Source organism: Myotis yumanensis, unplaced genomic scaffold (assembly GCF_028538775.1).
Source record: "Myotis yumanensis isolate MYYU_CA2020_CCGP unplaced genomic scaffold, mMyoYum1.0.hap1 SCAF_4, whole genome shotgun sequence".
Taxonomy (NCBI): Eukaryota; Metazoa; Chordata; class Mammalia; order Chiroptera; family Vespertilionidae; genus Myotis; species Myotis yumanensis.
The window spans coordinates 102,069,423-102,091,071 of NW_027223755.1; the positions used below are offsets into that span (position 1 = coordinate 102,069,423).

The window sequence follows — 21,649 nt, forward strand, 5'->3', positions numbered from 1 at the left end:
AGGCGGGTAAGGGCGTGGTGGGGCTCCCCTAGGCTCCAGCAGCCTTGCCAGCCATCACCTAAGTTCTGACCTCAGGCCAGGCACTGGGCACACATCCCAGCGGCCTATTTACAGAACCCTATTTACAGAACGGAGTGGCTGTGTCCCCACAGGAGCCTGCAGGACAGCATGGGGGCTCCCAGCAGGCAGATGCTGGCCCTAGGCCAGGCCCCCCTCCTGCCCCCCACTCTCTTCTAGGGAAAGTGGCGCCTGCCTGCGAAAAGCAAACACCAGGCGGCTGGGCTCTGCCAGGCATTTGCCAGCAGAGGCTGGGGAGGGGCAGTGGCCAGACACCAGCTGACCCTGAGGTCACAGGAGAAGCCAAGGCTGGGCTGGGCGACCCCACCCAAGTTAGGAAGGGGGTGGTCAGTGTGCCAGGGCAGATGGGCAGGCCCATTGGGAAATGTGGTGGCTCCTGCTTAACCCTCACATGGCCATCAGCTAGGTGGGGAGACCCAGAGAGCTACCCAAGGAGGCCCATCCAGGGCAGGGGAGTCAAGCATAGGAGGCTCCTTTCCTGGATTCCCCAAACCTAACCAAGCACCCGACCCTCACAGGCTGCTCCTAGGCATACTCCCCCGCCTCCCCCCCGTCCCCTCCCCTCCAGCCTGCTGGCCCCACTCCGCAGGGCTGGGCTAGAAGCGGGGGAGGGACGGGACAGGCCCTGTTGGCCCTCAGAGCTGCACCATGGCCCACCTTGGACCCTGAGGGTGGCTTCAGGATGCACGCAGGCCCCCAGTTTCACCGCTGTGCCAGCTACTCCCAGGGCACCTGGCCACCCGACAGGAGGGGGTTAATGGAGCCCAGGGCCAGCAGGGATGAGCTGGCCTGTGACAGGCCTGGCTGCGCTGGAGGTGGGGAAATCCAGAAGGCAGGACAGCCAGCCCCAGCAGCCCTGCTGTCTGCTTTGCATGCGGGATGGCCCTGAGGAAAGGTGAGGCTCCCCGGACCCCCCAGCCCACTGGGGCTCTGCAGCCCTCCACATGGCTCGGCTCTGGCTAGGCTGAACTTTTGGGAGCCCATGGGGGGAATGGGGCCACAGGGGTGTTGGAGGGTGCAGCTGAGCCTGGCCCCAGAGGGTCACCTTTTCCTCCTCCTAAGGGCCCAGAACAGCAACACAAGGGAGGCAGGGTGGGTGTCTTCTTACCCCAAACCAGGGCCCTTGCCCTGGAGACCCCTGCTGGGCGAGGGCCTGCTGCCCTCCCAGCCACTTGGAGGCCAAGCCACTGCTGTCTTGTTCCATCGCAGGGCCTAGACCCATCAGTTGGGTGAGGGGTATCCTGCTGCACTGCCTTTGCCTCACCGAGACCCCAAGCTCTGCAGGGCAGCCCAGTGCCAGCAGAGGTTCTGGGAGTTGCTGGGGAGCTTGGCACCCTTTGTCCTGAAACAAAATCTGACCCCAGTGAGTTGACAGTCTTGAGCCAACGGTCTAGGGCAGTGGTCGGCAAACTGCGGCTCGCCAGCCACATGCGGCTCTTTGGCCCCTTGAGTGTGGCTCTTCCACAAAATACCACGTGCGGGCGCGCACATACAGTGCGATTGAAACTTCGTGGCCCATGCGCAGAAGTCGGTGTTTTCTGGAAGAGCCACAGTCAAGGGGCCAAAGAGCCGCATGTGGCTCGCGAGCCGCAGTTTGCCGACCACTGGTCTAGGGTCCCTGCCTGCCACTGCGGCCAGCACCGGCTCTCTCCTCGCCATGGTGCTGGGCCAAGTACCTGGGTGCAGGCTAAACGCATCTGATTCGCTGTTCAGCCTCCAAAGGCAACAAGCACGTACCCACTCAGACTGTCTCCAGAACATTCTCTCGCTCACGTCTTCCTCTAGGCCCACCTGGCAGCTTGGCCCGGCTGACTGTCCCTGTTAGGGACACAGATGGACACACGGCCTAATCACTGGGTGGCCAGCCCTTAGTTTTCTCTGGAAGAGGTATTGCCCGTCAGTCCTGTGATTGTTCTGAGCTGGAGAACACCCGGTGGGCACCCTGCCCCTGCCTTCTGCTTCCAGTTTAAGTGGGGCGACTGCATACCTCAGCTCACACCTCTAGTCCCATCAGCAGAACCGCCTCTCACGGTGGCGTGCTGTGGAATGGGTGCCAAGTTAAATGGTGGCCCACACGTGCGGGCTGAGGCCTAGACGGCTCCAGGTCTCTCACTCCGGGGTTCACATCCGAGCCCCTTAGTGCCGCCTCTCCCCAAGTTCCTCTCCCTGCAGGAGGCCTGGCCCTGGCAGTGCTGCTGGTCTCCTGGGCAGCGCTGGGCCCCCGTGGCCTGGAGGGAGTGGAGCCTGGAGTGCCAGGGGACACCGAGGGCCTGCAGTGCCCAGCCATCTGCACCTGCGGCCACGATGACTACACGGATGAGCTCAGCGTCTTCTGCAGCTGCCGGAACCTCACACGGCTGCCCGACGGGATCCCCGACAGCGCCAGGGCCCTGTGGCTGGATGGCAATAACTTCTCCTCCATCCCCGAGGCAGCCTTCCGCAACTTCTCCAGCCTGGGCTTCCTCAACCTGCAGGGCAGTGGGCTGGCCAGCCTGGAGCCCAAAGTGCTGTTGGGCCTGCAGAACCTGTACCACCTGCACCTGGAGCGGAACCAGTTGCGCGGCCTTGGGGCTCGCACCTTCCTGCACACGCCGCGTCTCGCCTCACTTGGCCTCAACAACAACCTCCTCAGAAGGGTGGATGAGGGCCTCTTCCATGGCCTGGCCAACCTCTGGGACCTCAACCTTGGCTGGAACAGCCTGGCCGTGCTCCCCGACACCGTGTTCCAGGGCCTGGTCAATCTGCGTGAGCTGGTCCTCGCAGGCAACAAGCTGACCTACCTGCAGCCCCCCCTCTTCCATGGCCTCAGCGAGCTCCGCGAGCTGGACCTGAGCAGGAACGCTCTGCGATCCATCAAGGCCAACATCTTTGTCAAGTTGCCCAAGCTCCAGAAGCTCTACCTAGACCACAACCACATTGGCGCCATGGCCCCGGGGGCGTTCCTGGGCCTGAAAGCTCTGCGCTGGCTGGACCTGTCACACAACCGTGTGGGCGGCCTCCTGGAAGACACCTTCCCGGGCCTGCTGGGCCTGCACGTCCTGCGCCTCTCACACAATGCCATCACCAGCCTGCGGCCCCGCACCTTCAAGGACTTGCACTTCCTGGAGGAGCTGCGGCTGGGCCACAACCGCCTCAGGCAGCTGCCGGACAAGGCCTTTGAGGGTCTGGGCCAGCTGGAGGTGCTCACACTCAATGACAACCAGATCCAGGAGGTCAAGGCGGGGGCCTTCCTCGGCCTCTCGAACGTGGCCGTCATGAACCTCTCTGGCAACTGTCTGCGGAACCTTCCGGTGCGAGTGTTCCAGGGCCTGGCCAAGCTGCACAGCCTGCACCTGGAGGGCAGCTGCCTGGGCCGCATCCGCCAGCACACCTTCGCTGGCCTCTCCGGGCTGCGTCGGCTCTTCCTCAAGGACAACGGCATCACGGCCATTGAGGAACAGAGCCTGTGGGGGCTCCCTGAGCTCCTGGAGCTGGACCTCACCTCAAACCAGCTAATGCAGCTGCCCGGTCAGCTCTTCCAGGGTCTCGGCAAGCTGGAGTACTTGCTCCTGTCCCGCAACCGGCTGTCGGCACTGTCAGCAGAAGTCCTGGGGCCCCTGCACTGCACCTTCTGGCTGGACATCTCGCACAACCACCTGGAGGCCCTGCCTGCGAGCATCCTTTCGCCGCTGGTGCGGCTGCGCTACCTCAGCCTCAGGAACAACTCATTGCAGACCTTTGTGCCACAGCCTGCGGGCCTGGAGCGCCTGTGGCTGGAGGGCAATCCCTGGCACTGTGGCTGTCCCCTCCAGGCCCTGAGGGCCTTCGCCCTGCAGCATCCCACTGTTGTGCCCCGCTTTGTCCAGGCTGTTTCCGAAGGGGAAGACTGCCAGCGACCTGTGTATACCTACAACAACATCACCTGCGCCAGCCCCCCCAGCATCTCGGGACTCGACCTGCGTGATGTTGGCGAGGACCACTTTAGTCATTGCTGATCCAACGCTTATCCAGGCCAGATACTGCCCTGGAGTCAGGACAAGCCCTGGCCATCCCCGGAGCCTGGTGGGCGCCCTACCCCGCAGCTCCCGGAGGCCAGGCCCACACTGCTTACTTGTTGGGGGTTCTTCTCAGGGAACACACGGTCCTGGGGTTTGCTGGCCTGGCACCCGAGGGCCAGATCAGAAGGATCGAGGACACAGCTGTCACCCATTAAAAGCAATCGAATAAACATGCCTTTGCCCACAGGGATGAAACTTGGCGGAGGGAGGAAAGCATCAGTTGGGGCACCTGTGGAACGCTCCTGCTGCCAGCTCAGCCCACCCCGGGGCTGCCTCGGTCCCTCTACCCTTCCACTCCCCTCCCCGAGCTTGGACTCTTCATGTTCTCCCACCCCGGCCCCCGGACGCCCACCCCCACCTGAGGAGGGGAGGGCACTTACTCAGGTCCTTGTTAGGTCGCGTTCTCTCGGAGGCGGCCCAGCCCCGGAGCCGAAGCACAGCAGAGGCAGCCTCAGCTCCAGGAGGCCCAGCGGCTGGTGTCAAACGGGGCCAGAGCAGGCGCCAATCCTCTCCCAGCCAAACCCCTTAATGGTGCTTCCTTCCCGCCCCACCACCTCTTCCTCTTGGCACAGCCCCTTCCTCAGTACCCCAACATCCATGGAAATGGTACCAAAGGTTGCCCTGCTGGACACCCCCACCTCAGAGCTGCTACATCTCCTCTGACAGCCCTTCTTCCCTTGGGAAGAGCGGCACCCCCGCCCGTCTTCTGCTTTGCAGAATGGACTGCCCTCCTGCCTTCCTGGGACTGACTGCATTTCACACTCCTCTGCTCTTCGCTCTGCCCTAGGTCCCTGCAGTGTGGAGGCCGGCTGCGGGCCCCCATGCACATATCAAATGCCTCTGCAAACACACCCTCACCCTAATCCTCAGGGGCCTGTTGATAACCAGCCTGCTGGTCCAGCCCGGGTCTTAGGGTGAACGCTGTCTGCTATGGCATACAACCAGTCATACACTGAGGTTGGACAAAGGCGGAATGACCTAGAATGTCAGACTTATAACCATGGTGGCAGGACACATTTAATTGTGGGCTCTGAAGTTTATACCTTACAGGGTGCTCCCGTCCTCAATCACAATCACTCACAGCCCCACCAGCAACCAGGCACTTGAGGACGACAAAGTCCCGAGCCAACTTCCAGACCCACAAGCTTTGTGGACAATGTGGAGGTATCAGGAGTGGCCTGTCCGTCTGGGGCATGTGAGTACCACGGCATGAAGAGCGAATGCGCAGGCACCAGAGCTCAGGCCATGGCACTAAACCCCTCGCTATCCCCAGGGCCTGCAACAGACCAAGCCAGCAGAACCGCTCACTGTCAGTGGCTCTGGTGCCCAGCTGCTGCTGAAGCACAAAACGTCTCCCAAGGGCCCGGGCAGGGGGAGGTGCACACAGTGACAGCCCTACAGGCCAGCCCTGCAGGTTCCGGGAACCGCACCCAGGACCTCTGCCGAGTCTGTGAGCTGCAGCCCCACAGTGGCGCCAGGAGAGGCCTTGGTCAGGAGAGCTGGGCCGGTGTCTCCAAAACCTTCTGGGCTATGGCGGAGAGTGCGTGAAAGGCAGGGCTGTGGGGGAACTCTTGGATAAAGTCTCGGCCCTCCTCCAGGCTCCTCGTGAGCTTGGGGTCCAGGGGCACAGAGCCTGCGAAGACAGAGGGAAGGGGAAAGGTGCTGAGCGTGAGGCTGGGAGGCCCTGTCCACACACTTCCCTCTGCACAGGCGCTGCTGTCAGGCTGCTTTAGCCCAGAGCGGACACCCATCAGCCTCACTCTGGCTGAGGTGCCTAGAAGGGCTTGAGCTCAATTTCTACCTCGACGGCCACCAGCCAACCCAGCAGGTCCAGCTCTGCTGCCTTGGACATTGCCCACTTGCAGAAAGTGCAAGGCAAGCACTGGGGACACGTGGCCTCGCACGCGTGTGTCCCCCACCCCCACCCATAAAGGCGCTCCCGGAGCAGAAGCCACTCTTCTGCTCTCCAGGGGGTTTCAGCAGCACCAGCCTGGGCTGCCGCTCAAGGCCTGGGGGTACGCCTTTCCCTCAGGCCGTTTCTTTCCAGCTGGTCAGCAGTGATCAGCATTAGACATGAATTGATACCTGCAACTCAAGGAGGACAGGGGGACACGGCTACTGTCCTCCTCCCCCACCATGGGCAGTGGGCACAGGCAGGTGGGACCACCCGGAGCAGAGGCCAAGGGGTAGCCCTGACCCGCTCACCTAGGAAGGGGACTCCGGCGTGTCTGGCCAGCTCCTCACCGCCTCCCCTGGAGAAGACGCTGGTGCACTCCTAGGACAGAGGCGCAGGGTCCACCTGAGGACTCTGCACTCAGGGAGTGGGGTCCAGGCCAGGGAGCGGGATAGGGGGCACAGCATCTTCTCCCCCGCCCCCGCCCCCACCACAACCCACATGGGTAATCGGCCCACAACTTCCCACGACTTACGGTGCAGTGTGGGCAGACAAAGCCGCTCATGTTCTCCACGATGCCGATCACGCGCAGCCCTGTCTTCCTACAGAAGGTCAGCTCCCGCCTCACATCCCCCACAGACACCGCCTAGGGACCAGGGACGAGCCAGAACAGGCCAATGGGAATCCTGAACGCTCAACCAAGAAGAGAGACAGAGCAGGGAGGAGGTGGCACACTGGGAAATGGGACCATGCTCTGCAGTACCTGGGGCGTAGTGACCACGATGGCCCCCAGGGGGCTGTAGGGTCGAAGGGCTTCCACGGCAGCCATGTGCTCATCAGAGGTTCCTGGGGGCGTGTCCACAACCAGGTAGTCCAGCTGTCCCCAGGCGACGTCAGACACAAACTGCTTTATCAGAGCTGCGAAGACCCAAGGAAGTCAGGTGGCTGGGGTCTCAAAAGGGGTCTCCCACACCCACCGCCTCTACCCGGCCTCCACGCTGCTCCTCAGAATGTGGGGGGACGCACAGTGCAGCAGGGAGGCACCTCTGTCCCTGTCCCCCACAAGCACCGCCTTCTTCCCAGCTGCTGGGCCACACTACTCTGCTAGACTTCTGCTCAGGCCTCGGTAGACCCTCCTGGGGCACCTGTGCCCAGCCTTGGGGACACCTCAGCTTTCACAGCCCGAGAGAAGATGACCTGAGTGGAGCAGCCCCCACCCTCCCCCCAACATACCTGCAGCCTCACTAGGGGGCTTATGCCACCTGCTGGTGCTGAGGCACCGGAGCCCCATCTTGGTGCCCCTCCTCCCACACCCAACACACACAGGGTGGGCTCAGGTCTGAGCATACCCGCCCGTCCTGCCAAGGGGAAGGGGACCTCATAGCCGACAGCCACATAGCTGTCTCGCTCCCAGGGCCCACACCTGCCATCTGGACACCACCACCACGTCCAGGCATGACTGGTCACATGAGCAGCAGGAGGCCCGTGGGGTGGGGAAGGCCAGCAGCTCCAGGCTCTTGTTCCACCTTTTTTTTTTTAAGCAGATCTTTAAAAATATATTTTTATTGATTTCAGAGAGGAAGGGAGAGGGAGAGACAGAAATGTCAATGATGAGAATCATCGATCGCCTGCCTCCTGCACGCCCCCTGCTGGGGATCGAGCCTGCAACCTGGGCATGTGCCCTGGACGGGAATCGAACCTAGGACCCTTCAGTCGTAGACTGATGCTCTATCCACTGAGCAAAACCAGCTAGGGCTCTTGTTCGGCTTTCTAATTGAGCGCCAAGGGAGGCTGGAAGGCTGACAGTGCAGGCCCCTGCCTGGTCATTACCATTCTTCTTGGGGCCTCGCCACACCACAGCTTCATCCGGCTTCTCCAGCAGGAAACCCACAGACATGAGGGAGACCTTCTGCTCTTGGTCCACGAAGACGGGCACCCAGCCACTGTCACACTGGTGCACGGCCTTGCCCTGTGCCTGGAGCATGCGGGGGATGCTGGGGCCACACAGGTCCACGTCGAGGATCCCCACCTGCAAGGAGCCAGGATGGCTGCATGGCATGTAGGTGTCTCCCCAGGCAGGAAGAAAGCATGGCTTCCCTGTGTCTACCCAGAAGGGAAGGGGCAGGGGCGGCTCAGGAGGGGACAGGTGCTGTGGTTGAGGGTAGCAGGCGCTCACCTTTTTGCCTGCGTGACGCAGGGCCAGGGCCAGCTCGGTGGAGATGGTGCTTTTCCCGACTCCCCCCTTTCCCGAGAGGATGAGGATGATGTGCCGGACGCCAGCCAGGTTTCCAGGCTCTGCTCAGAAGGATGCCAGTTAGCGAGGAGGCCCTTCCCACAGATGCTCTTCATTGCTCACTCACTGGTCACCATGCACCTCCTGTGTCCTGAGTCCTGCCCCTTCATCCCAAGGCCCCAGACCCGACCCCTTGGTTCCTCCAATGCTGCTGCTCCCACTCTTGCCTAAAATGACCCACATTGCTCCTCTGTCTAGTGTGCACACGTCTAAGTGCACACACACAGGCAATAAACCAAAGCTTGCTGGCTCCCGGCTGATTCCAATGGAGACTAATGCAAACTGGGTTGTTACAGCCGTGACACCTCTGTGCTTGGGCAGCTCCCACCCCGCTCCTAGGGCCCAGGTCTGATCTTCAGGCACCCAGCCCGCTCCTCTGGAGTCAGAGAAGCACTCAAGGCAGCCTTGGCCTCCAGTTCTCAGGAGGGACCCTTACAGCTCTGGGGACCCAGGGCAGCTGCAATCATGGGGGGTGGGGGGGGTGGGGGGGGGGGGTGTGTGTGTGAATGTCAATGTCACCTGGCTGCCAGCCCAGCCTTAAGAAACCCTAGTACACAAGGGCAGGGGCATCCTGACTCCCACACAGGTCCTGAGACCAGAGTTGTCTCTGCAGACCCGTCGGCCGCCAGCCACTCTGACCCAGCTCCTCTTCCTAAAACGAGCCCAAATGTCACCAAATAAATATTCACCAACTAACCCCTGTGCCCTGCACACACAGCCCTCAGCACCCCCCCCCCCCCCCGCAGTGACCCCCTGTTCTCACTACAGCACCCTCAGGACCTCGCCCTGCTTCCCGCAGTGGCTCTCTCCACCCGCCCCACACGCAGACTGGGCTCATCAATCAACACAGAAGTGGATACGGTCCTTCCTCCTGACCCACCTCTCAAGGGCATGTTCAAAAGCCTGCACTTCCAAAGTCTCCCTAGGAGGCACTCAGAGGGCGCCTCCCCTGGCTGTCGGGCAGGTCCTTGTCACCAATGCATTCAAGTGCCTTTCCCAGATCCGCTCCCAGCACCTAGGGCTGGGACATCCCCGGCGTGGATCACTGCCTGCAAACACGAAGCCCCAGACCCTGGCTTCAGGTCACCCCTGCAGCAATTTAAAAGGTTAATTACTTAGCCCCGGCCGGTTTGGTTCAGTAGTTAGAATGTTGGTCCTCGGACCTAAGGGTCAAGGGCTTGTACCTCGTTTGCTGGCTCAATCCCCAGCCAAGGTCAGGACACGTGTGGGAGGCAGACAATCAATGTGTCTCTCACATTGATGTTTCTCTCTCTCTCTCCCCCTGCACCTCCCCACCTCCCTACCACTCTCGAAAAATGAAAGGAAAAATATCCTTGGATGAGGAATTTTTTAAAAGGTTAATTACTGAAATTGTTTTAACATCAAAAGGTATTTGGGAGTCAACTTCACTTTTGCTGGGGGGGAGGGAAGGGCTCAGGTGGAAACACAAGAGCCGATCTGGATCCTGGTTTAGCCAAGCTCCTAATCACTGGACCACTTTCCTTACTGGTGGGAGTGGGGAATTTTATCTGAGACCAAACAGGGCACTCATCAGGTAACTGGATGGAGCTGAACTTCTCAGACAGCGATCCTTGGTGGTTAACCGCAGAACCTTTCACCCCTAAGCAAGCTGAAAAGTTTATAAACAGACCATCAACCCAGTGCATTCACCTAGATGTGAGTGCCTACTAGGTGCGCGAGGCTGTGCTGGAAAAGGCAAGAAAAGCTGTATCTCCCCTCAGAAGAATGTGAGGAGCACCTTTGCGGGTAAGTCAGGGTCAGCTTCATTCTTAAGCCCAACCAATGACGACGATTATTGGATACACTGGACGAGCTTGTCACTCTTCCTACATAAGGCATCTTTCTAGAAAGATACAAATAACAGGCCAGGCCTCTGGGCATACCCAGGTTCGACCTTTTGGATTCTTACCTGCATTTCCTCCTGGTTAAAAAAGCAGCTAACTCTTTTAAAAATTGATCAATCTAGATCTTTTTTTTTTTAAAAGATATATTTTATTGATTTTTTACAGAGAGGAAGGGAGAGAGAGATAGAGAGCCAGAAACATCGATAAGAGAGAAATATCGATCAGCTGCCTCCTGCACATCTCCCACTGGGGATGCCCCCGAAACCCAGGTACATGCCCTTGACCGGAATCGAACCTGGGACCCTTCAGTCCGCAGGCCGACGCTCTATCCACTGAGCCAAACCGGCCAGGGCATCAATCTAGATCTTACCTTGTAGCAAAGCTGCCCTTATTCTAAAAAACTCGTTTCAGATTTTTTCCTCTAGTGTTGTTTACAATCTGGTGGATGAATTGAGCTATAAGAGCTTGGTGCCCAACGTACCAGACCTGAGGTCTTTTAAAAGATAATGTGGCAACCCCCTAGTTATGAAAACCGACTTTGGTTAATCTCTGCAAATCTATGATACGCGCTTGTATCCATCCAACAGAACTTTCATTTTTTCAAATATTAAGGTTTGGAAAGCTAAAATAAAACTTCCACAAATAACTATGAGAAGGCAAACCCCTATTCTGTAAAATTACTGTTTGGAATTCTCCGCTATTCTCTAGACGGCCTCTTATTCTAAAAAAAAACTTTGCTTTCTAACCTGCTTGAATAATGAGGGAGATCAACTTTTAGCTGTCTGACCTTGTAGGCCAGAGACTAGATAGCCCAATGCCATGGCAGGTGCATTTTTTTAATTGGATAGAACTGTGTAGTTTTCAAGGCCACCATCAAGATAACCATTAAGCGCACATAGGGCTGGCTCTTTCATAAAAAGGAAAGTTCTGCTTGTAGCTCTGCTTAGAATTTGAATTCATTTTCACTAAGCCCACCGCGGTGAATAAAGTGTAACTCCAAACTCTCAGAGCGTTGCTTGGTTCTTCTCCGGTTTTTCTGTAACAACTAAAAGTATGTGATGTTCTGGTGTCTTTTTAGAACCCCACATTCAAACGACTTCTTCCTGTTTTCTTGGGGTATCACCAAATCAAAAAACGATGGCATAACCGGCAGTATTGTATTTTTAACGACAGACAGCGCACGTGCTCCGAGTTCCCCTGAATTCACGCTCCCGAGCGGCGCGGCACTTACATGAAAACTTGCAACTTGAGGACGTTACACTCATAAGTACACGTGCGTCTCCGTGACCCTTACATTGCAAATAAGACGGTTCGCTAAACACCCAGGGTCGCGACCAACAGCTGCGGGCCGGTCTCTTCCCGCTCCCCGCGGCGCCCGCAGACTCACCCGCCACCGCCTCCATCCCTCCCGCAGGTTGCACGCCTCGCGTCCGCTTCCTCCGCTCCGTCCGCCTGCAGTCCGAGCGAAGAGCCTTCGGCCAATGGGCAGCTCGAGCCCGCCCCCTGACTCTTCTTGATAGGTCCACTCACGCTCCTCTTAGCCAATTAGGTTGCACAAAGGGTTACGCAAGTTCCGGCGCGGACGACGTACAGGAGAGGAACCCACTTCCGTGTCAATGGTGGAGTGTAGGGCCGCCTCCCCAACTCGCCCCTCGTCCCAGGGGCGCGCGGCCTGGTCCCCGACCGCTTAGGATGCGGCCAGTGAGGACGCCGAGTCAGGCCTGACCGGTTCCGCAGCCTCTCGGCCAGCGGCGAGTGCCGAGCGCCGGACCTGGAGCGCCAGCCTCGGGCTGCACGGCCGATGCGTTGCGGGGGGCGGGGATTGTTTACGTCTCGCTCTGGAGCGGAAAGTGGGTCACGGCCGCCGGCGGCGCGTGGCGGCGGAGCGGCTCAGGTGAGGGCGGGTGCGTCCGCGCCTCCCGACCCGCCCGGTTCCGGGCCCTGCGGGACCGCCGGCGGCGAGGCCCGGCCGCGCATTTGTTCCCCCGGGCGGGCGGAACCCGGGCGGGCTGCCCCGCACAGTAGGCCCGCCGCGCAGCGCGGGGAGGAGCCGCGGCACCGCCCGAAACTGAAATTAGTCAGAGGCTCCCCGCTTCGAGGCCGGGGACGGTCTCGTGGGCCGGTCACTTTGCGTGCACCGCGGGTCGCCCACTGAGCGCTGCAGACGCAGCGGATGGTGGCTGGGCCGGCCGACCGGAGCGGCGGCAGCACTGGCTCGGACCGGCAGGTGAAGCTGCCGTGCGGGGGCCCTGCTGGAGGGAGGGGGCCTGGTTCTACCGACGGCGCTCCCAGCCTAGAAAGCGGTGCCTGCGTTCATCCGCCGACAGCGCTGGCCTGTGCCTGCCGGGGTCCCCGCTGGGGGACAGTTCCTGTCCTGGAGACTTCGTTCCGGGGGAGAACTAGGCAGTAGATACTCGTAGAAATCGAGATGTGATTGTAAGTCGGCTACGGAAACAGAGCCAAGGCGGGGAGGGGAAGGCATTCCGGGCAAAGGGCAGGGAAGAGCTAGCAACTGGGACACGGCCACTGGATTGGAGAGGCACAGCGGAACCTGATAGGCTTTGTGGGATGTTGCCTTTTATCCTAAGAAGAATGGGAATCCCTGAGGAGTGATAAGATTTAAGGTTTGCTTGAAGTTTCAAGATTTGTGTCAAAAACAGCTTGGCTGTGTAGGGAGCGGAGTGTGTGGGGTGGGACTGGCCCTGCGGAGCGGGTGTGGGGAAGGAGGAAGTCGGGAGGGGGGTGAATGCTATGAGTCTGGCATGAGGAACCCGGAGGCTGGAGATGCCATTTGTCAAACAACAATGGAGGAGGAGCCCGGTGAGGTCTGAGGTGCCTGCGGGACAGACAGGCGGCCCAGCTGGGTTCCCTAGGCTGAGCTGAAGGCGGGACTGAGCTAGGCATTGGAGAGCCATGTGTGTCTGGACGGCCTTTCACACACTCTACGTAGTGTTTATCAAGGTGCTTGGACACTGGAGTGAGGTAGGCGCTTGTGAGGCGAGGTCTGAAGCCTCAGTTTAGCACCATGTGGCTCACAAAATGCTCCCCCTTGCGGGGGATGTGGCCCAGCCAGCCACGTCCAGATGCAGGGGTTGTTGGGAGACCTTCGTATGCCTGGTGTTTCCTTTGCTCAGAACCTGTTTTCTTTCAGATCCTGTCCACCATGGCCAGGCGCCCGCGGAGCAGCAGAGCATGGCATTTTGTCCTGAGTGCAGCCCACCGAGACGCAGATGCCCGGGCCATGGCTCTGGCAGGGACCACTACCTGGGGCTATGACTCTGATGGGCAGGTAGGTGGGTACTGCTGGACTAAGGTGTGGAGACCCCTCCGCAAGAAGCCCCCGAGGGCAGTAGGACCCTACTGCTCACCCCGGGTTTACCCTGGTTAAGGATCCACATGGCCCTGGGGTGACAGGACCTCGGGGTAGATCCCCATTCCTCTCTCTACACTTTCCACTGAAGAGGGTGGCAGTTGGTCTTTGGTCGGTTCATTCAACAGAATCTCTCCATTCCATTTCTTCTAACCAGTTGCTGAAGGTAGCTGTCGTTAACTCCATTGCACCCTCCTGGGCGGTTCCCCTGCCTGTACAGTTTCGTGCTCTATATGTGTGTATGTGCATGTGCAACCATCTTTAGTCTTGGAGACCACACTTCTTGTGCCTTCTCTCTCTCAATTGCTCCCAAGTTCTGGTTGGAACAGCAGCTCAGCTGTTGGTCTCAGTGCAGGCTGCCTGGTGTACCTGAGGGCTCTGCAGCCAGAGGCTGGCTGTACGGACCCTGGGAACAGCTGAGCAGTGTGGCTTTTGTGCCCACTTCAGGGAGTGGTGGGAAATAGATTTCCAGTCATCTTCCAAAATCTCTTAGACGAGAGCAAGGGGTTGGCCCTGCCCTGAGTCACCTCCACTGCTTCCTGCTGGGGTGATCTTTAGGTGACTTGTCTGTGCCGTCACAGGCACCCTGCATGTTCCCATGGCTCAGCCAGGCATCCTGGGGATAGTGGGTGGGCACCTCTTGTCCCTTGAGTGAGGGCAGCTAAGCCTTGTGGAACTGCCAGGCCCTGATGGAGAATTAAAAGTGACTGTTCTGAATGGACAGAATCCTGGGAGTCTCCCCAAAATTGCTGCCCAGGCCAGCAAGGTCCTGGCCTGCATTCCTGTCTCTCTCCCAGCTCCTGTCCTGGCCATGTGGCCTGGAGCAGTCTGTTTTCCTGTGTCTGTCCCTCCCTCCCTGGCTCATCACTCTGGGATGCAGGCAGTGTTGGGCGGCTGGGGTACAAGTGTTTGACACATGCTTGCGTGCAGCCTGCCCCATCACCTAATTGGCCTGGAATATTTGTGTGGGCGAGCAGGTGGGTGTGTCACCTTGGCATCCTTGAAGGCTAAACGCACACCACCGTTCCCTCTAGCTTGCCAAGGGGCTGGGTCTGCCCCCTGCCCAGCTTGACCTCCAGGCCTTCGGTACTGAGGCCTGTGCTCCTGGCTGCTGACTCTGGGAAGGGGGCTGCCTATGGCTGGCAGTGTGCCTGCCTTGGCTTTTGGGAGATCACCGTTCCTTGATAGTGGGGTGATTTGGGCCTGCCTCCAGTCTCCTTTCTGGGGCTGTCTCTGATTGGGGTTCAACCCTCTTAGTCTCTCCAGTTGGTTTATGAGCTTCTGCATGGGCCTCGGGTAGAATAGGAAGAAACAAGGACGAGGCTCTTCCGCTGCAGAGCTTCTGTTTTGGTTGGAGGAGTCAGAGCAACAGGACGGAGGAGACTGTCAGGAGGAGGTGAGGAGGAAGAGGACTCAGGAGGTCGGGCCAGAAAAGCCTCTTTGAGTGATATCTGAAAGCTGCCATCCAGGGGCAAAGAGCTCTCCCTCATGACAGGTGGGGGAAGAGGGGAGGGACCAGAGCAGGTAAGCTCTGATGGGGGTATGTGGGCTTCATGCTCAGGGTGGCGTGATCTGCCTAGGTCTGAGCAAGGTCACTGGGCTGCTTTGCAAAGGGTTTCAAGGAGGCAAGAGGAATACCCGGGGTGGAGGCTGGAGCCTAACCAGGACCCTGAGCCAACCCAAGAGGGCTGACAGCAGGCAGGCAGAGGCCTGGGGTCCAGAGTCAAGGCAGATATCCAGAGGGGCCTGTGTGGCTTCAGAGCAGGAACGACTAGGTACACAGAGCATCTCTTGCTGGCTTCCAGGAGAGGGTGGGTCAGCAGTTGCTAGTACCTGACCAGCTCAGCCTGGGATCAAGCCCAGGACTGAGCCCCTCAGGTAGAGGGACAGCCCCCTGTCCCCGCCCCCCGAATGTTTTCCTACTACAGAAGTTGGAAGCAGCATGAAACCCCTGGGCTCCTTAGGGCTCTGGGGTGGGGGTTAAGAACCACCTGTTACAAGGATGGTAAAGGCACTGCAGTGAGGAATGTGTGCCAGCACTACCACAGCCCAGCTGCTGCCTGTGGGGAGACCCCGGCTTCAGTAGGGCACCAGTGCACTTTGCCAGGGGCCCCCCTTCTTCAGGCCATCCTTGATGGGGACAGCTTACCCGTGATCTAGAAACTGGCTGCAGAACGATGGCCAAGCATATAGCACTGCTGTGGGCTCATCAGTGCCTGGGCCCCCGGGCCCCCCTGGCTGTGTAGAAATGGGGTTGGCCTTGAAGCCCACGCTCGGGAACCCAGCAGCATGGTAGGCCCTCCCCATACCTGAGCCAGGAGGTGTGCAGGGTTACTCTGGGAGCACTGTAGAAGCGTGGTCTGGCTGTGCCCTTGGGAATCCCTTTGAGGCTAAACCTGGGGCATCAGCAGTTCACCCGTTGGCCTAAGATGGGTGTTGTGGCAGGTGGAGGGCAGAAGCACAATAGGGGGAACAGCCTGCCCTTTTTTCTCAGCACAGTGACTCTGACTCTGACCCTGAGTACTCGTCCCTGCCAGCATCCATCCCCAGTGCTGTGCCTGTGACGGGTGAGTCCTTCTGCAACTGTGATAATCAGAGCGAGGCCTCCTTCTGCAGCAGCCTGCACACAGCGGCGCACCGGGGCAAGGACTGCCGCTGTGGGGAGGAAGATGAGTGTAAGTGCCTGGCGAGGGTCACTGGGATTGCGGGGGCAGATCTCTAGGCCAGATGAGGATGCAGCAGGGGTTCGAGACTACCCCAACCTGGCTTTTCCTCGCCTCGATTTTTAAAAAAAAATTTTTATTAAGTTATTACATAAGTGTCCTTATCCCCACTCCTCTTCTAGATTTTGATTGGGTCTGGGATGACTTGAATAAGTCCTCAGCCACCCTGCTGAGCTGTGACAACCGGAAGGTCAACTTCCATGTGGAGTACAGCTGCGGCACAGCGGCCATCCGAGGCACCAAGGAACTAGGGGAGGGGCAGCACTTCTGGGAGATCAAGATGACCTCACCTGTGTATGGCACCGATATGGTAAGTGACAGGCAGGGCCGTGGCGGGAGGAGCTCTGCTGGTGTCCTGGCCCCGGCCCCCCTCTGCCTGGCCTGTTGTCTCCAGATGGTGGGCATTGGGACGTCGGATGTGGACCTGGACAAGTACCACCACACGTTCTGCAGCCTGCTTGGCAGGGATGAGGACAGCTGGGGCCTCTCCTACACAGGTATGTGGGGCCCCTAGGGGCAGGCATGCTGGGAGGGGGCCCCAGACATCAGGCTAACCCCTTGCCTCCCGCTGCCCCCTAGGGCTCCTCCACCACAAGGGTGACAAGACGAGCTTCTCCTCGCGGTTCGGCCAGGGCTCCATTATTGGCGTGCACCTGGACACCTGGCATGGGACACTGACCTTCTTTAAGAACAGGAAGTGCATAGGTGAGGGTGTCCAGGATCCCAGGGGAGACAAAGGCCTGTGGGGTGTGGCTGCTACTGAGGTCCTGTAGGAAGCAGAGACGGGCCCAGGCTGAGTGGCCCTAAGGCTTCCCCAAAAAGATATCCTTGAAGAAAGAAGCCTGAGGTCCCAGGGTCTCAGAGGGTGGGACAGCACGAGGGCCACCCTAGTTATCTCAGGAGGATGTCCAAAGAATGGCTAAGCCCCCTCCTGGCCCAGGATTCAGGCTGTGCCCCCTCTAGGTGTGGCAGCCACAAAGCTGCAGAACAGGAAGTTCTATCCAATGGTGTGCTCCACCGCGGCCAAGAGCAGCATGAAGGTCATCCGCTCCTGTGCCAGCGCCACCTCCCTACAGTACCTGTGTTGCCACCGCCTGCGTCAGCTACGACCCAACTCTGGGGACACGCTTGAGGGCCTGCCCTTGCCACCTGGCCTCAAGCAGGTGCTACAAAACAAGCTGGGCTGGGTCCTGAGCATGAGCTGTGGCCACCACAAGTCCCCCATGCCCTCACCCAAAGCCACGGTCAGTCCCAACAGCCCAGAGACCCGGCGCTGCCAGAGAAAACGCTGCCGAAGGACCTAACTTATTTTCCAATGAAAACTGCCTCCTGAGGCGAGGACAGCATTTTCTCCATCCTTTCCCTCAGGCCATGCTCCAGAGTAACAGGAGAGGGAGGAGTTGGGCCAAGGTCTGTCTGGGCCGTCCCCCTGCCCTCAGAAGCTAGGTCAGGCCTTGCTGCAAGTTCAGAGGCCGCAGGCCCTGGGATCCTGAGACCAGAACTGAATCCATCTGTTTCCTGTGCGAGGCGTGGCAGTGGCTGCTTCTCTCCTTGGAGTCTCTTATGAGTGGCCACACCAGCTCTTCTGGACTGAGCCTGCTGGCCTGGAGGCTGTAGTCTGTGGCCTCATCAGATGTCACCTTTCCTGTAGCTGCCAGCCTTCGGGGACCTTGGGTTTGTCCTCACTTGCTTTGCATGTTGTCAGTTGTTCCTCCTGTCTGAGACTGAAACGATCGTAATAAACTCTGAGTTTATACCCAACACCTCCATAGCGGTAGCATTGAAAGGAGTCCACATCAAGACCTTTTCTCCCGTGGTCCTGGTTCCGTTGCAGTGCCCTTGGGGAAGAGGCAGCCTGGCTCTCTTTTCTCCCCTGAGACTCTGTCTCACTTCTCTCTGAAGGTGCCACCCCCACGCCTCCAGGTGATGGTGCATGTCCCCCAGCAGGGACTTAGGTGCTACCCAACTCTCCCCGCGGTCCCAGTTGGCCCCAGGCCTGCAGCCAGTGTGTGCAGGGCCCTGCCCCAGCCTCCAGCCCCACGTGGAGTTACCCAGAGCCTTTCCTCTCCCTGCGCCTCCCCTGGGTTCAGACCTGGCTGAGCCCCTCCCCAGGCTGAGGGACAGCTGTGCTGGGTGAGCTCTTTTCCCCCCGCCCCTTTGGTTTCTGGTCTCTCCCTTGTTGGGGTGCCTTCTGTTCAGTTGGTGGGAGAAGGCCCTGCAAGTCAGGAGCTCAGATCCAGCAGGAGGTCAGGGTTGGTGGAGGTCAGGAAGAGGCAGATGCGACGGGAAAGGTCAGGCCCCACCCTTCGGGGCCGAGCGCCTTCATCCACCTTCACGGGGAGATCAGCCAGGAGGGCCAGGCGCTCTTGATCAGTGCTGCAGGCCAAGTACGCCTAGGGCAGGCACAGGGATGAGCAGGGCAGGCCTCGGGGACCTGGCCTCCATGTCTGAGAGTCTAGGAGGGGGGCTCACCTGCTGCAGAAGGCGGGGAGAAGGGAAGGCAGTGACAACAGCATCAGCCACAGCCGGGCTGACCCGGTTGAACTGCCTAATCTGTCGCCACCAGGCCCCCCGAAGCCCTGTGCCATCTTTTGTCACGCGCTCGCCTGCCACCCAGCGCCCAGCCGTGCAGAAGGAAAAGGTCCCGGACTCTTGGAACTGCCTGATGGGGAGAGAAAAGGGGGGTTTCTAGAGGCTTCATCTCTCCTGACCACCCAGTCCCCCAGCTCAGCCCTCTGGCCTTAAGAGGCGCGGGAAGTACCACCCCTCCGAACACTCCCAATAGCAGCCACCAGCTGAGGTGGGGGTCACGCACTTGAAGGGGCGCTGGGCGAGGGCCTTAGTGAAGGCGCACACGTGCTGACTCAGCTCCTGCCAGGAGGCCACCAGCAACACATCCAGGTTTGCCCAGAGCTGCAGGAGCACTAGGGCCTGAGGAGGACACAAACCCATGAGGATGGCCCAGAGGAGGGCTCCCCTGGGGGACACCTAGCTGAGACCAGCCTCACATGCCACCCTGAGATCACACCTCAGAGACCAGCCTGTCAGGGCCAAGGCCAACCACCTCATCCAACCTGCCCTGTCCTCACCTCCTCCACTTCAGGCCAGCCGACCGCCACCTCTGCGCGGGCTACCCCTGGACTCTCTGGCTGCTGCATCTCCTGGGCATTGGGCTGGTGAGACCTGAACAGAGGTGACTGTCCCACCAGATCCCCATATCCCATTGGTCCCACCCTCCTTGAGTTCTGCTTCCTCCATAGCCCACCCAAGGGAGGGCTTTAGCAGCCCCAGAGCTACCGCGATCTTTTCCCTGAACTCCCCCACCCCAGCCAGGCCTGCTCAGGGTGTGAGGGTGACTGGTACCACAGGTAGGCATCCAGCCCGATGACAGCCAGGTGAAGGCAGGTGGGGCTCTCAGGAGAGATCCAGGGCACTGAACAGGTTGGGCCACAGATCTGCAAGCCAAGAAGGTTTACCACCCCTGTTCCTTGGGGCTGCGGTAGGCAGGGCTCACCAGACTACTGCCAGTTTGCAGAAAGGAGAGCAAGAACAACCCAGTGGTGCTGGGAGGAGACTGGAGCAGACTTCCTCTGCCCAGTCAGCTTTCTTTAGAAAACCAGCTGTGTGCCTCTCAGGAGGTCAAGGGGACCTACGAAAGCCCCCATTCCCATTCTTGGTCCACTCTGCATCCCAGCCTGGCAGCAGGTACTTGATAAATGCTGAACCTCAGACAGAGGGTCTAACCTAATGACCCTCTGGCACAAACATCAGCTGAGCAGTCCCTATTGCTCTTTCAGCCAGGTGGGGTCTGGGCTGGTGGCTCTCATAGCTGGACTGCACAGCCAACTCGCAGCCCAAGTCCCCAGGCCCCCTCTTACCGGTTCCCCACTTCTGGCTTCTGACTCTCCAGAGCACCCTCGCTATCCTTGCTGCTGCCCTCTAGAAGCAGCTGTGGCTCCCGTCTGCTCCCAGGCCAAGAGCCCAGCTGTCTTCCCTCATCTCATTCACATCTTGGCTGCTGAACAGAGAGGAGCCCCAGCCCACTGCATGCCCTCTCAGCCCCTCTGTCCTTGATCAGGCCTGGCAGAACAGCACATCCAGGCTGGGAGCCCAGCCCCCCTCCAAGCACCTGGGTCAGCTGGAAGACACCCTGCAGAAACTCCTCAGGCTCCAGCAGCAGCAGAAGTTCCTGCTCACCCGCAGCCCACACTTCAGGAGGCACCTGCAGGGATACCCAGGGGTACTGCTGCTCATCCTGAGACTCAAGTGTCCCAGGGCCTTGGCACGGGCAGCACAGTACCTTGAGGCTCATGGCCACAGGCAAGTGCCCATGCCCACAAAGATCTACAGAAGCCAAGGTGATCTCCTACGACGGCCAAGACCAGCCCTGGTTCAAGGGCCGGCAGGAGCACTGACCACAGCATCAGTGGGGATGGAACATTCCTCAGCACCAGATGAGTTCAAGCCCTGGACTCGGGCCTGCAACTGACCATTGCAGTGGCTTGGGTATCACCCATTCTGAGCTTATGTGCATGATTACAGCAACCGCCTCATGAAATCACAGCGGCAAAACACCCAACCCAGGGCCGCACTACGTAGACCCTGGAAATGAGGCTGCCGAGGCACTCACACTGCAGGGGCAAGGTTCTGGCTTCACTCTGCTCCACCTGAGGCTCCGGGCGGGGCGCTGGGGCTCGATGTGGTACTCACAGCCCAGGGAGCCCAAGGCCTCCATCAGGATGTCAGCACCAGCATCTTCCAGGATGGCTAGGGTGAGCGGAAGAGAAGCTGTCATTCCTCTCCCTCCACGTGAGGATGCTGCTCACAGCAGACCCCCAGCCTGGGTGGCGAATGACAAACACACCGATTGTGCCGCTCCAAGAGCGCGATAGGTCCAGCTCCCGGAATCTTTTCATCAAGCTCCCCAGCGGGAAAGCCGGCGCCAATTCTTGGCCAAGAGGCGGCCTTGACAGAGGCCCCTCTCGCCCCGCAGTGGGCCGGGGACAACCTCCCAGCGATTAAGAGCTTCCAAAACCCAAGCTCCGGCCGAAGTGCGGCTTCTCCCGGGACGCCTGCCCCCGCCCTCGGGCGCACCTGGGTCGACGCGCACCGCCAGGCGCCGCAGTGCCTGCTTGGGCCGCAGCAGCCGCAGCGCCTCGGCCGCCGCTCTGCGCTTCTCCGCCGGGTCCCGGGCCCTCACGGCGGCCTCTGAGTCGGCTCTCGCGCCGACGGGCCCCTCAGTGTCCGAGTCCGAGATCTCCCAGGTCGTGGGCCGCCGCTGTCCCCGGCCCCGACACGAGCGCTCGACCCTGCCGGACCCAACCTTCGCCATAGCCTGCCCAGACTGCTCCGCTTCCGGTCGTGCCCGGACGCCTTTGTAGAGAACACC

General features: G+C 59.7%; 5 protein-coding genes across 14 annotated transcripts in view; 3 read left to right on the forward strand and 2 right to left on the reverse strand.

The window, feature by feature from the left end:
* IFT140 (intraflagellar transport 140) overlaps positions 1 to 21,649 on the forward strand; it is a 284,193-nt gene that overhangs the window by 15,720 nt on the left and 246,824 nt on the right. The window lies entirely within an intron of this gene.
* Positions 958 to 4,267, forward strand: IGFALS (insulin like growth factor binding protein acid labile subunit). Its single transcript, XM_070413775.1, has 2 exons — positions 958 to 973; positions 2,251 to 4,267. The coding sequence occupies exons 1-2, from the start codon at positions 958 to 960 to the stop codon at positions 4,050 to 4,052; spliced, it is 1,818 nt and encodes a 605-aa protein (XP_070269876.1). The 3' UTR covers positions 4,053 to 4,267.
* On the reverse strand, positions 5,522 to 11,633 carry NUBP2 (NUBP iron-sulfur cluster assembly factor 2, cytosolic). 3 transcript variants are annotated; one of them, XM_070413292.1, is made up of 7 exons: positions 11,555 to 11,633; positions 8,186 to 8,304; positions 7,840 to 8,038; positions 6,773 to 6,927; positions 6,545 to 6,655; positions 6,321 to 6,390; positions 5,522 to 5,748 (listed from the first exon to the last, which is right to left on the reverse strand). In XM_070413292.1, exons 1-7 carry the CDS (start codon positions 11,568 to 11,570, stop codon positions 5,606 to 5,608), a joined length of 813 nt encoding a protein of 270 aa, XP_070269393.1. In that variant the 5' UTR covers positions 11,571 to 11,633; the 3' UTR covers positions 5,522 to 5,605. The 3 variants fall into 3 exon arrangements, with proteins under 3 accessions (XP_070269393.1, XP_070269396.1, XP_070269395.1); XM_070413295.1 differs by having other exon boundaries at positions 11,399 to 11,570; XM_070413294.1 differs by lacking the exon at positions 6,321 to 6,390 and having other exon boundaries at positions 5,543 to 5,748.
* On the forward strand, positions 11,754 to 18,078 carry SPSB3 (splA/ryanodine receptor domain and SOCS box containing 3). Of its 8 annotated transcripts, none has more exons than XM_070413286.1 (7): positions 11,754 to 12,061; positions 13,319 to 13,456; positions 16,032 to 16,212; positions 16,383 to 16,570; positions 16,655 to 16,757; positions 16,840 to 16,965; positions 17,224 to 18,039. In XM_070413286.1, the coding sequence occupies exons 1-7, from the start codon at positions 11,969 to 11,971 to the stop codon at positions 17,562 to 17,564; spliced, it is 1,170 nt and encodes a 389-aa protein (XP_070269387.1). In that variant the 5' UTR covers positions 11,754 to 11,968; the 3' UTR covers positions 17,565 to 18,039. The 8 variants fall into 8 exon arrangements, with proteins under 8 accessions (XP_070269387.1, XP_070269383.1, XP_070269391.1 ...); XM_070413289.1 differs by lacking the exon at positions 11,754 to 12,061 and adding an exon at positions 12,946 to 13,149; XM_070413282.1 differs by having other exon boundaries at positions 16,383 to 16,757; positions 17,224 to 18,040.
* On the reverse strand, positions 16,318 to 21,640 carry EME2 (essential meiotic structure-specific endonuclease subunit 2). Its single transcript, XM_070413291.1, has 8 exons — positions 21,355 to 21,640; positions 20,891 to 21,027; positions 20,390 to 20,482; positions 19,624 to 19,715; positions 19,350 to 19,443; positions 19,076 to 19,191; positions 18,733 to 18,922; positions 16,318 to 18,653 (listed from the first exon to the last, which is right to left on the reverse strand). The coding sequence occupies exons 1-8, from the start codon at positions 21,590 to 21,592 to the stop codon at positions 18,483 to 18,485; spliced, it is 1,131 nt and encodes a 376-aa protein (XP_070269392.1). The 5' UTR covers positions 21,593 to 21,640; the 3' UTR covers positions 16,318 to 18,482.

Bases quoted from the DNA above. Each gene is read 5' to 3' on its own strand.
- NUBP2 (XM_070413292.1), bottom strand. The intron at 8,039-8,185 runs GTGAGCGCCTGC...GGCTCCTTGCAG, and splicing joins TGCGTCACGCAGGCAAAAAG to GTGGGGATCCTCGACGTGGA. The intron at 6,928-7,839 runs GTAATGACCAGG...GGGTCTTCGCAG, and splicing joins GCGAGGCCCCAAGAAGAATG to CTCTGATAAAGCAGTTTGTG.
- SPSB3 (XM_070413282.1), top strand. From the start codon at position 11,969: ATGCGTTGCGGGGGGCGGGGATTGTTTACGTCTCGCTCTGGAGCGGAA. The intron at 13,457-16,031 runs GTAGGTGGGTAC...CTTTTTTCTCAG, and splicing joins GCTATGACTCTGATGGGCAG to CACAGTGACTCTGACTCTGA. The intron at 16,213-16,382 runs GTAAGTGCCTGG...CTCCTCTTCTAG, and splicing joins CTGTGGGGAGGAAGATGAGT to ATTTTGATTGGGTCTGGGAT.
- EME2 (XM_070413291.1), bottom strand. From the start codon at position 21,592: ATGGCGAAGGTTGGGTCCGGCAGGGTCGAGCGCTCGTGTCGGGGCCGG. The intron at 19,716-20,389 runs GTGCTTGGAGGG...CTTGGCTTGCAG, and splicing joins GTGTCTTCCAGCTGACCCAG to ATCTGTGGCCCAACCTGTTC. The intron at 19,444-19,623 runs GTACCAGTCACC...ACCTCTGTTCAG, and splicing joins GGGCTGGATGCCTACCTGTG to GTCTCACCAGCCCAATGCCC.